We start from the raw sequence: 15,487 nt of genomic DNA on the forward strand, positions 1-15,487 counted from the left end.
TTACACCTGCTGTTAAGCAACACTCAGTCGCGGGAATTGCGGTTGACGTATGATCGCATTACTGCTATACAGGCTGAACGAAAACTCAACCAGGTATCATTCAGACAGAAATCAAAGTTCCTCCGTCTAGCTCGGAAACAGGCGGTCTCTCGCACGAATCCGGATGCTAGTAAAACTGTCGTCAATCTTTCCAAGAAATCCTTGGACGAGAACCAAATGGCAGTTCTAGCTAGGGGTCTTAATTTCGCTGTTGCTCCCTCTAAAATTCCCACTGAGGAGATAATTACTTCCTTTGAGGCAGCCATCCACAAACTACCTACGGATGAGGCTTAGTAGTTAAGACAGAAATGTGTGAGACTCGTAAGGTGCGCTGTCATACCCGCGCCCAATTTAACAAGAGGCGAATGGAGAGCTCTGAAGGAACTTAGAGATGATTCTGAACTGACCATTCTCTCAGCTGATAAGGGTAATGTGACAGTGGTTATGGACACTGACGAGTATAAGATCTTGGCTATATTGTCAGAGCCTGTTTACAGACTGAGCTCACTTGACCCCACCACTCTTGTGTCAAACGCCACCGTGAAGCTCTTAAGGCGATCTTCAATTCCAAAAGAGGTGGCTAAACATCTGTCCCCAAGGGATGCAGTGCCACCTAGATTATATGGACCGCCTAAGATTCATAAAAAGGATGTCTCCGTCAGACCTATTGTTAGTGCGATAGATTCTCCTGCGTATGCTTTGGCTAAGTACCTAAGCAAATTGCTTCAGCTACACATAGGACGTACTGAATCATACGTCAGGGACTTGCGGTATTTCGCCAACAAGCTGTCAAACATAACCATTCGACCTAATGCACTTCTGGTAAGTTTCGATGTGGAGTCCTTGTGTACTAAAGTGCCAATTGACTCGGTCGTGCCTCTCATTGAACACCTCTTCCCTGAGGTCATTACTATTTTACCACTGTATGGCGTCCAGCTATTTCTTGTGGGGGTGGGAATTTTTACGAACAGACGGAAGGAGTGGCCATGGGAAGTCCACTTTCACCCGCAGTGGCTAATTTCTTTATGGAGCGTATTGAGGAAGAGGCTATTGCTTCGGCGCATGTCAAGCCTATGATATGGTGGAGGTACTTTGATGGTGTATTTGTGGTCTGGACAGAAGGTCCTGAGAAACTTCATCTATTTCTGAACCACCTAAATCAGCAACATCCGTCAATAAAATTCACTATGGGAGTCGGACGGATGCCTTCCTAACTTGGATGTTCTGGTAAGAAAGAAACCGGACGGCTCCGTAGGACATACCATCTATCGTAAGCCTACCCACACAAATCGCTATCTTCCTGCAGATTCTCACCACCATCCAGCACAAACACAAGGCATTCTCACGACACTCGCCAAGAGGAAGAGACAAATTTGTGAGCCATCAATACCCAGGTGGAGATGGACACGCTTCAGAGTCGCATTCAAGGGTAATGGTTACAGCAATTTGCAGATTCATAGAGCCCTACATCCCAGAGAAACTATCAAGCAAAGCTCACAGAAGGAAGAAGTGAAGGGAACTGCCTACTTGCCTTACGTTCACACCACCACAGATCGAATTGCCGAGGTTCTCCGCAAGCACAATATAAAAACCGTGTATGGCACCGCCACTAAAATTGCTCACAGTGCGAGGACATATTGTCCCCCCTTTTACATCCTGGGGTGCACGAAATTCCCTGTATGTGTGGTAAGGTATAGATCGGCCAAACATGCCGGTCCATTGGTACCCGTATCAAAGAACACGAACGTAATATTCGTCTCAACCAACCAGACAAATCGGCAATAGCTGAGCATGCTCTTATCATTGGGCCATGATGTCATGTTCCAAGATGCTTGAGTTCTTACCCACACTAGACACTACAGGTCCAGGATTATACGGGAAGCTGTGGAAATACGTAGAAATCCTAACAATTTCAACAGGGACACCGACTATCATAAGTAATACCTGGTTGCCAGCCATCAAACATTTATCTAGGTAGTTCCCTTCCCTGCCCCCTTCACTATTGTTATTTCATCTCGGTGTTTATTTTTCTTTCCAAATTCGTACGTTCCTCGTAGCCAGATGTTTCATTCCACACTTGTGTCTAAATCGTACACCTGTCTGTCATATGTAGGGGCCGTATTTTTTGGTAATAACGATATGCACAAGTTTTTTTATATCTTCTTTCGTCTGTATATGACTTCCCAGGTACTAAAAATACCGTATTTTAGCAAAATGAACTCGCGAAATTTGATTAATTGCGCAAATAATCGCGAATTATATACAACTTAGTGCGGAAAATGCGAAATGGTACCGTAAGGACTATCGTAGTTTCCTTCTCATTTGCCTGATAGCGCTGTATATTCTGCACACAAATGCACACAAAGCGCTACGCACTTTGTATCGAAAGTATGTGCATTCAGTTACGCGATCTCTAAGGCAGTCGATAAAAATCAATATGTCATCGATTACAGCAAATACCGTTGTGGTCGTAACATGATACAAGACCGGTCATAGATACAGCAGTGCGCAATGGGAGTTTGTTACATACGAACGTTTATCGGCAAATGTGCAACATTTAAGTATAAAAATGCCGAAAACTGAAGTCTCAACAGGTTTTTCAATATTCTAATGTATCAATAGTGTACCGGTAATATTCGTAAAGTTGAAACGTGCGATATACACTGCAGAGAATCAGAATTAAGCGAATGAACATAATTCTAAGCAGTAAATAACAATCGGCGATACTTTACAGATCGTAAAGGTGGGTTGAAATATTATACAGAGCAATTTGTAATAGGCACAGAAAAGGCATTCATGCAAGCCAACGTGCCTCTAGAAAAATAGGATAATCCTGGCATAAGGAAGAGAATGAATATAAAAGGAAAGATAAATAATATTGTCTTTACTGTAAAATATGACGGTATTGGTAGGCCTATTGTAAATAAATCGCCTGTTTGAGTAGTAGTAATGTTATTGTTTTTATGTCCCACTAACCACTTTTACGTTTTCCGGAGACGCCGAGATACCGGAATGTTGTCCCGCAGGAGTTCTTTTACGTGCCAGTAAACTAGTGACACGAGGCTGACCTTTTTAGAACTCCTTCCATACCTGCCAACCCTTCCGATTTACCCGGAAACTTTCCGGTTTTAACTCGTTTTCCGATTTTCCGATTTATTTTTACTTCTGATTTTTTACCAATATAACCTCTAGTGTGGCCAATACTCTTCCCCTACGATAAAGGATAAATTCTTATGTGTTTGTGTAATTTACGAAACTTCATTTTCAAGCGTATTTATTTGATGCTTTATTTCGTGAGTGTTTCGTCCGTTGCCTTCGTGTATCGTTTCCCACTCACCACAGCAGCGTGTGCGCTTGATATAGTTGGGGATTCGGGACGGCAATCGTCCTGTAAGCAAGAGGCTAGCGTGCTCCAACGACTCAGTTAATCGGCACGTAAGAATGAGGTTTTTTTGTGTTGTTCGCGCGCTCTTAACATTGTTTCTGTGCGTAGTTTCGTCGGAGTTGTAGGCCACGTGTTTTTTCTATGCTTTCCCCCTCTGTCAAAGTCGTATGTTAATAATGTATGGGACATATTGAATACTTTTGTATGTGATAGTTTCGCGTATTTAAGTGCATAATTTTAATGAGTTGAATGTTTTTAAGGGGGTTGTGTCAGTGCCAGTTTCTGGCATTTTCTTTTCTCGTTATGGCCCAAAAATATTACAAACATTATCTCCAAGTGTTCAGAGATACCTATAAATTTCCGTTCATTTTACCGTCTGATAAAGGAAACTACCGTATTTTCTCGCGTAATTAACGCACTTGCATAATTTACGCATCCCAATATTTTTGGGTCCAAAGTGGATAAAAAGAAATGGTCACGTATTTGACGCACCCACAACTTCGAACATCCATCACTCAGCTCCGGTTGAGTTTCGAAATAGAGATGTCAACTACTCAAGTAGCAGGCTTCCTATTGAGAAAGCGGGCATTCCAAACACAGGGCAACGGGCTGTTATTAGCCGTCAGGAAATCCCACTGCACTCGTTTTACGAGTGTTTCAGGTACGGGACATTCTGTGATCTCAAAATTGTTTGTCAGTCCACAGTAATGGAGTAATACTGCATCATACAAACTCACGGTGATCAGTTACGCCGTAACATACGGGAATAGGGCAGCGGGCAGCAAGTGTTCAGTGTCCACATGAAACGTGTGCTACCACGTTAACAGAAGTGCCCTTCACTTTACGCCTCTCAATCACAAAGCGAAGAAAATGGTTGATCTCCCACAGGTCAGGCGCCAGTTAGTTCCCATATGCCACAAAGTCGAACAATCGATAAAAAAGGAACATAGTGTTATCGTACGTGCTACCGGAAGCAAAAAACAACGATGTACCGGTACTGCAGTGCTTGCTGTAACAGCTGATGGCAGAAAGCTTGCACCTTACATCGTTCTAAAACGAAGAACAATGCCAAAAGCAAACCTGTATTTTTCGTCAAAAAAGTGCGTTAATTACGCGAGAAAATACGGTATTGTGCATTTTGTTGTGTGTGCCGGTGTGACACAAATAATATTATTCGCATGATTGCAGGTGTCATGAAAGTGTCATAGAAGTCTTCAATTTCTGTATCATAAAAATGGTGCATGTAACATGTCTTGCACATGCCATACATAGAGTGGCTGAAGACGTTCAGGGGAACTACCCTGTAACCATTTTCATGTTTTCTTACTTTAAGATTTTAAATTTAATGGTCAATTCACATTGTAACTATAGATATGCATGCCTTTTATCCTGGCCTTTTTTTTTTCATGTAGACTGTGGTGGAATATATGTGGTGAAATCCAAGAATTAAAAATCTTCCTGTTTTTGGTTTCCAAAAGTTGGCAGGTATGTCCTTCAAATACCACCGGACTGAGCCTGGATCGAACCTGCCAAATTGAGGTCAGAAAGCCAGTGCTTTAACCATCCGACCTACTCATCCCCGACTGTCGAAAAAGAGTATATCCATGAACATCTTCCTGAGCTATATGACTTTGCAAAATGCAATGTAAGCACATCTCGTTGAGGAAGTGAAAGAAGACAGTGTAGGCAAAGTTTTAGGAGGTTTTGACCAGTGAATTTGCATCCAAGTGTTTTCAAGCTTTATGGTTTCCGACGTCTGTGGTCAGCGAGAGGAGCTTCTCTGCTTACACAAAGACACTTTCTGACTGTTGCACAACTCTTATCCTGATCATGTTGAAACCATGCTTAGTTTGTACTTTGAGACAAGTAATTCAACGTCTAAAAATGTAGGCTATGTATAAATGTATATCACAGGGCAGATAACCTAACTTCATTTCGAAGTATCAGTGATTTATATATTTATTTCTATAACAATTTGCATATTTGGTTTTTCTAAGATTTAATAACAATGATACATTACAAGAGTTTACTTTAAAACCCCTTATCACAAAGTTAGTTACATTTACCCCATACGCTACAAGGAAGATTTCGCAGGAAACATCAATCAGTAGGCTGTAACAATTTATTTCACGAAATACCTACCGAAATAGTGTCGTTTTAACACCGAAATCAACAGTTTTATTTCACCACAAAATAAGGCCCCTAGTCATATATTACACAAAACACGTTATGCGAACCGCTTAGTCTGATTGTGAGGGTTCAGTCAGCTTCCGCTTCGAACACTAGCATTGTGCCACGTCCTGGGGGCCATCTGGTGGTGAATGAACGTATCATTTCCACTTCTAGTATAACGTTCAAAATTTCAAAGGGTCATTGTTTGAGAAGCCTTTCTCATGGTCAGTCGAGATTTCTTCTGAGGACGCAGAGCACAGTTTTCTGCGAAACGTTAAGAATTTCACCTTATTTTCTTGACACGGCCTAAGCCCGAAAGTCTATACAGCGTCATGTCTAAGTACGGGCCGTGAAAGCATTAATGGCAATAGATATGATTTTTTCCGACATGATGGCATTTTATGTAATGTACCCGTGGGTACAATGAAAACTATATCTACCATTTCGAAAGATAACGGGAATAAAAGGTGTGAAAAACATGAGAGAACAAATATTGAACCTTTTCTGCTCAAACTTATAAAATTACAGCAGTGCTCTGACAACAAGTATGAAAACGTGCATGGGGCCAATAAAAATATCACAGTAGTATTGCAGATCTCACTCTTTCTTACACAAGTGTTAGTAGAAGCCTTTTATTTCAGACCAGTGGGTCATTAAACATTTTCTGGTTCCATCCTTTGACGAGTTAGAGGTTTCACTTGACGATGTGAGGCTGCCAGGAATGACTTTTTCCGCTTTTTTGAATTGGAAGAAACCTCGACCAAGTCGAGTGATCAAAGTCAAAACTCATTTGTGTCAGTTTCGACATTCGTAATCTTCGTGTGCTTAAGATGCGGATGCCAGTCCACTTTGTGAAAGATTTTAACTTTGTCTTCATTAGTAAGGAATTTCATGACTATCCGTATCCATAACTAGGCTATCTCAAGACTAATGTGCATCAAGGTAGTCAATTTCACGCGATTATGTTCGTAATCCAGATAATGGCTACCGTATCACGTGACAAAACTTCACTGTACCACTCAATACAAAATAAATTTCTAACTTCTGAATGGTGTGCAAAATACAAGCAGTAGTAGTCTCACTTTTCCGTTATCACGCAACTGTCGCTACAGCTCTTACCTGAGTTGTAAATCACGTTTCTTTCACAAGGGATGACAAATAATATTTTCCGGGCTAGGAAAAATATGTACTCGTAAGCAGTAATGGCGAAAGTTTGTGATGTGATACGTACCATATGTTAATATGTTCCTGATCCAGATATAGGCTACCGTATCACGCAACGAATATTTGCTACACTTCACGGTACTACTCAACACAAAATAAATTTCTAGCTTCTGAATGGAATGGGGAAATACAAGCACAAATCAACGCTGAGTTATTCAGCCACCTTGCTGCTAACCAGCAAGCAAAAGTGTGCAAATCTTGTGAAGTTCTAGAATTTAAGGCCTTTTTCTGTAATGACATTAGTTCATAAGGGATAACAAACATTTTTAGGGCTAGGAAGAATGTGATTGTACTAAGAGGTAAAAGCAAAAGTTCATGATACGATGAGGTATTTTTGTGTGGATTTAATACGATGAGAATTGGGACTTCAAATTCACAACATGCCAAGCAGGAAAATGTGTTTATGAGGAACACTCATGAGATGCCACAGTATTTAAGTTGAATATAATGCACTCTGAGTTCATTCATACGTGTGGTTTTCGAGACTATGATTATGGAAACACCTGAATTTGTCTGATAGGGGTGAAGCCCATCTTTGTAGCCTAAATATTAGGTATTAGCCTGGGACAGGTTGTAGTTTATATACCGTAGAATCTTGATAATTCAGATTCGGTTAATTCAAAGTCCCGCCTTATTCGAAGCAGCTCCCATTCCCGGAACATTAGGTACGGTTTTGCATGTTACTTAAACGGTTTAATTCGAAATACAGATAATTCATAATTTGAAGAACAGTGTCGGTCCCCATTACCAAAATTCAGACTTTTAATTCAAAACTGCGTCAACATTTTAAAAAGTTGAATATTCTCAAGATTAATTTAAATTCATAATTTATCCGGGTCATGATATAATGCATCTGCCGGAACCTGCTGGGGTAGTTTTCCGTACTTTCACTCACTTCTGTGCGCCTACAGTGTACTTCATATTTGCTCTGTTCAAGTAAAATCATAATTCTTTTGTATTCAGCGTTTTGAGGAACACCACAATATCACGTAGCAGGCAGTGTGCAGAGAAGTAGAAGCCACGAACACTGGCGATGCTGACAGTTGGCGAGAAAGAGTGCTTATAATTAGTTCACATGCACCAAACAATATTGTAAATGCCACTGAAACAACATTTTTTAAATGTTGAGCCCAAAAGGACTTGCTTTTAAAGGAGAGAATGTCAGCCGGGAAATCGCACAAGGGTGGGGGTCATTATACTGTGTTGCAACGCACATGGAAACGAGACTTTCTTCCCTCATCTTAGCAAAGTTGGGCTAGCTACGATGTTTTAAGGGGGTCGGGCACTTCCTGCACTAGTACAAGGCATCTAAAAAAAATGCAAACAGTACAGTGAACCAAAAATAAAGCATATGCACAACTGAGCTAGCATAATTTGTCCTCGTCTTTGAATCATGTGTTTTTCCTTTGTTGTATAAGGTTATGTTTGCCAGTGATTTATCCAAGTGCATGCATTATTTGAATAATGTAAATGCACCTTGTTGGATAATTTTTGGAAATATCTTTTTCCATGGCATTTGAAAGTTTTAAACTGTGAATCAAAGTGATTGCATGCATTAATGGGTCTTGAAATACTTTGTGATCTGGCAATTATGAGGAGACTTTCAGGAGAAGTACCATAGCTGGAAATCTGAGGATAGTCGCTATACTGTGTTTTAAACTTGCAATGCAGACTGAAGCGAGAGACTTTCTGCTCTTGTCATAGAGAAGATCGATGAGCCACGATGTTTTGCGGACATCGGGTACGTACTTTCCGTGCAAGTACAGGACATTAAAATGCATACAGTAAAGTAATTCAATGAATAGAGGACTTGCACAGGGTAGCCAGCATAGATTTCTTCTTGTCTTTGAATCGTGCATTTTTTTCTTTCGTTGCGCGAGGTTATGTTTGTCAGTGAATTGTCAAAAGTGCATTATTTGAATGCTGTAAATGCTCCTTGTTCGATACAGTTCAAAATAGGTGTTTTTTTTTTTCTCCTATGGCATTTGAAAGGTTTAAACTGTTCATCAGTGTTAAATGCATGCAGGAACAGGTCTTAAGAATATTTTGTGACGCGGCAAGGGTTAGCATATCTGAATTACGAGTGGGCGGTTCATTCAAAATCACATAATTCAAAGTCCAATTTTTGCTTCCCAACCACTTTGAATTAACGAGGTTTTACTGTAGTTGAAAAGTACTCCACCCTGTTGGATTGCAGTTTTTTGCAGGGTAGTTAACAGGTTTACAAGTGATTCAAGGGTACCGGAGCAGTAATCTAGTCTAATTAATTTGTGGTTGATTGCAGTATAGTGATGCTAAGAACTGGCTAAGATTTGAGATGCAGCTGTAAGCATGATTGTCCCCTTCAAGCGAACTGTTGTTTGATTAAACATTCTTAGAATACTCTTTGGCTTTAAAGGTGTTGAAAATTTTACATATCTGAAATACACTTGTTCAACGATGTTAATACCAGTATCATAATGTACTTGTAAATCATTTTGGTATTCTGAACCCTTTAACTCTTTTCACTGTTATTATTCACATGCTGCTGTACATTCATGTGGGCATGCAGACAAAATATGATAAGAGACAGACAAATGTGCAAACAGGTCTTGTTCAAAATTTATGATCAGATGTACCAAATTTTAAGATGCAATTTTTTCTGAATTAACTTTGTAGTTTCCTCTCTCTGTAAAACCATTTTCTTTACCGCCATGAGTACAGTAATACATGTGGGCCTACTAATTATAATTTTTCTATGTCATTGGACTTTATGGTACAGTAATGCTATTCACTGCATTCAAGTTTTATAAGCTGTTTGATTCTGCAGTGAACTTCTTGAGGTTCTAATCAGAGATTGTTATTTAATGTAGCTGCACCACAGCCCATAGGAGCCCCACAACCTACACAACCACCTGGTCCTGCCCAGACGCAGCCATATAGCTATCCCAATTATGGAGGATATGGAGCTCAACCTGGTGGACCAGAAACACAGTAACGCTTTCGTAGTAAGTACTATTTTGTGATTAACTGCTTCGCAAATGTGAAGGCAGGTGTAAGTGCTTTTGTGAACGAACCGCGTAGATTCTTCTGGAACAATTTGGAGATGCATGTGTGGGAGTAGATGTGCAGTTACAAGTTACCAGTTTGACTTAAATATTGCAGTGTCTGCTATGTTAAACTCGTATAAATATCCTTGTCCTATTTGCAACTTCTTACTTTCTAGCCTTGTACATGGAACAAGATGTCTTTGTGAACTAGTCATTTTGAAGTTTTAGTCTCAAGTTTGCTGTAACTTAGTCAGACTGGTTTCTTTGAGGAAATGAATTCCTATTGATACACAACCTTTCCCATATAGCTTAAGGAATCAGTATAATTTAAAATATATTCATTACCATATGCCATTTAGTTATGATTGGGAATTTTCAATTTGACATCTACTGGTTTACCCAGGATTGCAGAAAGTAAATTAGAAGGAACTAGCTTACACTGTACAAGGTGAGGTTGCTGGTGATTCCTTCATTCAAAAATGAGTTTACCTTTCGCACTATCCTCACTTTCATGAGTGGCTATATGTTTTCCCTGAAGTATTCCTATAAAAATGTATGCAAACAACCTTCTCAAAGACATCTTCTGATTGCTACTACATGGTGCAGGAGCAGTCATTAGAATCCATAGTTGTCATTCTATCATGCTTATTTTAATCATTATGTTGCTTTAATTAATGGATTTAACTCCTTATTGAAGCTCATTTTGAGTTCTTAATGGTACTATAATAGTGGTGTACTTGCTAGTCCTAACATTATTATGTTTTACCTTTTTTTTCTTTTCATGTTTAGTTTTTTCCCATGGAGAATAAAAGTATGCCCTATGTGGTATTCATCATGTCATTTATCTTGAATGCCAGCTGTAGTCTCTGGTCTTAATACAGTATGTTACTGGTTTTCTCAGCGACTTGAGTTTTATATTCGATGTAGTGTGTATTATTATTATTATTATTATTATTATTATTATTATTATTATTATTATTATTATTATTATTTAAGATTGGCACTAACATAAAAACACATGTAGCATGGATCTAGTAGGTTGAGTATGGCACACTCTCCAGCTAAATAAATTTCATGTGTACTCTTCCTTTGTAAGTGTACCCATGATCAGGAAACATTTCAACAGTCTTCTCAGTGGTCTGTTATTTTTGTTAACCACGTTTTATCTGTTTGACTTGTGCAAACTTGCTTTTGAGTTAATCTATAAGGGATAGCTATTCTATGGGATATGTTAATAGTTTAATTTTTCAGAAGTTGGTATAGAGGAGGTAAACATCTTGACGACACAGGACTTCGTTTGCAGTACTATCTCTAGTTTTATGCTTCGCTAATATCGCATGTTTTCCTACCTTGAAGTAACTTAATGGCATATGCTCATGATGTACTATTTATCGTGTCCCCTTTATACTTGTGCAGTGTCATAGGTTTAGGTTGGTAACCCTGAGCTTCTGTCATTCCAGTCTGTGGCAGGGGTGAGTAATTTACTTTCCAGGTAAGTTGTATAGTTATATTCCATAAAATGAGCAATGTTATCAACCACTGAAGGAGTTCATAAAAATTTATTTACCTTTAATGAACTATTTCTAGGAAGTTTATCTGAAATAAAATATTCCATTCAACTTGGCTTAAGCATTTTCGGTAAACATTTTTTTTTTAAAGTCCTTTTGGCTTTAGTGCCATTGTTACATAAAAACTAGGCATTTCATAACCCGACTCCTTGTTGCCGTATAAGCCTGTTAGAAAAGTTGATAGGACCAATTTGGTTGTTTAAGAAATGAAGTAGTCTGACAACTAAGATTTTCTAGTGGGTACTTCTTTCGTGCACATAAATAATGAATATATATATTAGTCACCTTTCAGTGAAACTGTAATTGGTTTTGATTGTATACTAAGCAGCTGTTATGTCACATAGTAATTGTGGGGCTTATTGTTCATCTATACAATTTGTTAACAAATGCAGAGATTCAATCGTTACATGCATGAAAGTATCCTTCCATGTAAATGAACCCCCTTAATGCGTACAAATTTTGGGCAGTGATTGAGTTACTTAAATGGTTTTGTTACCTGGGAACTTTCCCTTTTCAATAAAGTCATTGATGGTAAATTATGGCTATATAAAAGGTTTTTTCGATCATTTTAGGTATCGTTGAAAACAAAGGTTTTACCCTATTTTAATACTACATGCTTTAAATTTCATTAAATGCTAGCTCCTGGAATATAGGTGTCGTAGAACCTGCAGGAAGAAAATATAGTTGCCCCGTGTAGTGTAGACTGCTGTGAATTAATTTACTGCGTTACTATATGCGTTGAACCGTGGTGCATCGTTTCTGGAACTGTTGTTTTCTCGTATTCATTATGCTGATGATATTATTTAAACGAATAACTTGATAGTTTTTAAATGTTAATTTGGCTCAAATCTGTATTAATATTAGGTAACTAGCATATGTCCATGTTATGTTAGCCGGGTGGTCTCTAAAAACAGCAGGGCTTGATAAAGCTATTAATAAATCCGCATTATAAGATTTAACATTCTGATAGTAGGGAGAATAGTGCTCCTGTATTTTATATTACCTGCATCTATAGTTCTCCCCCGTCCATTGTCATTTTCCTCCTCCCCTTGAGAAACAATGCGTCGAGGTTTTGCTGCGTTACAAATTCATGTACTTAGCTCGGTCAAGTCCTGTTAGTAAAAAAAAATATATTTTGTGAGCGGGATGTTGGCCAACAAGGTAAGAGTAGGTAGTATGGAATATGCAATATTTCCAATTGTATATCATGAACACAATTTCTTACTACACCTATGAGAAATATTTTCCTGTTAGACTAATGATGTATAAAATTAAAGGTTCTGAACTTACTAAAACATATGACTGGACCAGTATTTCTGGAAATTATATTGCTAAAGTCATAAACTAAATTTTTAGTGTTTCATGTAACATTTTACCCTCCAACTATAAAGAGACATGCAAAGATGTCTTACCCCACAGGAAAGGTATAGGTTGTACAAGCAACCTCAACACGTACTACATGTATGTAACACGAACTAGTAGATTGGGGGTCTATTTCGATTGCAATGTGGTCGTAAAAATTCAATATTTATTGAGCTATGAAATGTTGTGTTTTTTTTTTTTTTTTTTTTGCATTTCTTAAAATACATATACAGTTAAAAACCTCGTTAAGACATTGCTGCGGGGGACAACAAAAATGAATGTGTTAAGCGAGAAAACGCACTAAAAACTATCCAACAAGGATATGGAAACACCAGGTACGATTTTTTCCCAACATGAGGGCATTCTATGTTGTGTATCTGCGGTTACAGTAAAAACTATATCTACCGTTTCTAAAGATGAAAGTATTAAAAGTTTTGACACTAGATAAAAAATATGAAAACCTTTTCTGCTGGGGCTTACGAAATAACAAATGCAGTGAAAGGTCTGAAGAACACTAAAGAACAAATTTGAAAACATGTGCATGGGGAACCATTAAAAATATCCAGTGTTATTGCAGATCAAACTCTTTCTCTAAACAAATGTTAGTAGAAGCCTATTATTTCAGAACAGTGGGTTATTAAACATTATTTTCTGGTTACACTCTTAGTCAATGAATTGCACGTTAAACTCGCATATTTGCGACGGAGGAATCAATCAGGCCATCGACTGCCATTTCGAAAAAGTTCGACCAAGGACTAAGTGTAATGATGAAGTGAAACTCGAAGGTGCGGGTTCATTATTTCGCGACCTCTGCGCGCTTAGATGCGGATGCCTGTCCACTTTCTGAAAGATTTTAATTTTGCCTTCATTAGTAAAAAATTTCATGACCTTTACCGTATCCATAACTAAAATATTACAAGACAAATATGCACCCCGCTGGTCAATTTCACACGGTTATGTTCCTGGTCCAGATATAGGTTACCGTATCACGCGACAAAATTACCTTTCTTTCACAGGGGATGACAAATAACATTTTCAGGGTTAGGAAATACAGTAGAAGTCTGTTATAGCGAGAATTCATAACAGCGAAAAATTTACTCGCTATAACGGATTGTTGTTATGTCCGATTTTTGTATAAAAGTCGGAAAACCCTTCATGCACATTAAAATCTGTATGGAACGGCAATCAGTTCGTTCAAAACTTGCGTTTCCGCAGATGATAACCACACTACGGCTTACTTGTTTGTTATTTTTTGTAATCCGATACTACGCAAAAGTATATGTTTAATTTCATTCTGTAAAAAAATATAGTACCGTATTTCTCCGAATCCAAGATGAACCCCACTTTTTCCTTCAAAAAATTTATATATAAAAGAAGTTTGTAAAATCTTATGAATGCCTTGTTGTATAGTAGGTCTATGAATTTATAGACTATTTTTAGGCGCTGAAAATTGACTCGTCACGCGTATTTCTTTTTTTTTTTTTAATGCTGCACAATTATTCTTTATTTCCGCGGGTTAAAGGACCATTAAGTTCACACTGGCATCATAATAGTGAATGGAACTCATTGAAAATTTTCCGGCAATACTTTATCCATGCATCTCTACAATCCAACCATCCATAAGGAAATTATTCTTGCTGTCTATAAAACTGTTGCTTTTACTCAGCGTCAGATATAACCGGCTACCGCTGCTCGCACGTCTCGCTTGTCGAGATCGGTCAAATTCAGCTGCTAGCGATGTATAGGCCTAATCGCGAACGTCGAAAGTCAACGAACGAGTTTATTGCCCATGGTATGGCCTTTCCGCCCTTAACGTTTGTTAGGGATATTAAGGCCCAGACTGGAATGGGTTAACAGGTCGTAAATTCAAGTCCCGATTCTAATTGTATTAAATCTGTATAAAATTACCTCGCTTACCACGTCACGAATTTTCGCTATTACCGCTTAGTACGATTACATTTTTCCTAGCCCTGAAAATGTTTATTGCCCATGGTATGGCCATTCCGCCCTTGCGTTTTTTCGTGCACATACCTCACAATTTCATCTTCGACTTCTTTAAAGCGTCCTTGTTGCGGACCACTGAATGCATATTTTGTACAGTACGCATTTTTTTAGTTCTTTGTCTTCACGCTAACGCCAAATGTTAGCTTTAATTAGGCCTATGCCATATTTTCTTGCAGCTGCACAATTATTCTACATTTCCAAATGTTTAATAGACATTAACTTAAACTTGGCATCATAATGTCGACTAGAATCCGTTGAAAATTTGCCGGCAATACCTTTTCCACGTATCTTTACAATATGACTATCCATCACGAAAATATTCCTGCTGTCTATAAACCTTAATTTCACTAAGCGTCAAGTACAATAGACGCGTTATAACTCTGCCACTGAGTAGCCATGGCTTTTCTAAGAATTCGAAGGGTCGCTTGTTTTGATGCCATTCTGCAGATTTGAGAAACACACAAGTCACTGTACAACCGCCTCTTTAATACACATCGCTAGCCGGGACCTGCAATAAACTCGTTCGTTGACTTTCGACGTTTTAGTTCATTTCATTTTTTGAAAATGAGCCTTTCTAAAATGAGGGTGTGGGCATTATTCGACGGCGGGGATTATTCGGGTAAATACGGTAAATTTCTCCAAATTTTATGAAGAAACTTAATCTTAAAGACTTTTAAAAGTAATATTTCTTTTAATATGGTAGC

The 15,487-nt window shown here is 38.4% G+C and overlaps 1 protein-coding gene across 9 annotated transcripts in view; it reads left to right on the forward strand.

Annotated features, from left to right (window-relative positions):
- Psi (P-element somatic inhibitor) overlaps positions 1-15,487 on the forward strand; it is a 298,816-nt gene that overhangs the window by 241,083 nt on the left and 42,246 nt on the right. For all 9 annotated transcript variants that reach the window (XR_010860573.2, XR_010860574.2, XM_067150191.2 and 6 more), the window contains one exon: positions 9,673-9,807. Coding sequence is in view for 7 of the 9 variants with exons in the window: in XM_067150191.2 (XP_067006292.1) it covers positions 9,673-9,797 (125 nt within the window). In the remaining 2 variants the exon portion in view is untranslated. The remainder of the gene's footprint in view (positions 1-9,672; positions 9,808-15,487) is intronic.

This window comes from Anabrus simplex, chromosome 6 (assembly GCF_040414725.1).
Source record: "Anabrus simplex isolate iqAnaSimp1 chromosome 6, ASM4041472v1, whole genome shotgun sequence".
NCBI classification, from domain to species: domain Eukaryota; kingdom Metazoa; phylum Arthropoda; class Insecta; order Orthoptera; family Tettigoniidae; genus Anabrus; species Anabrus simplex.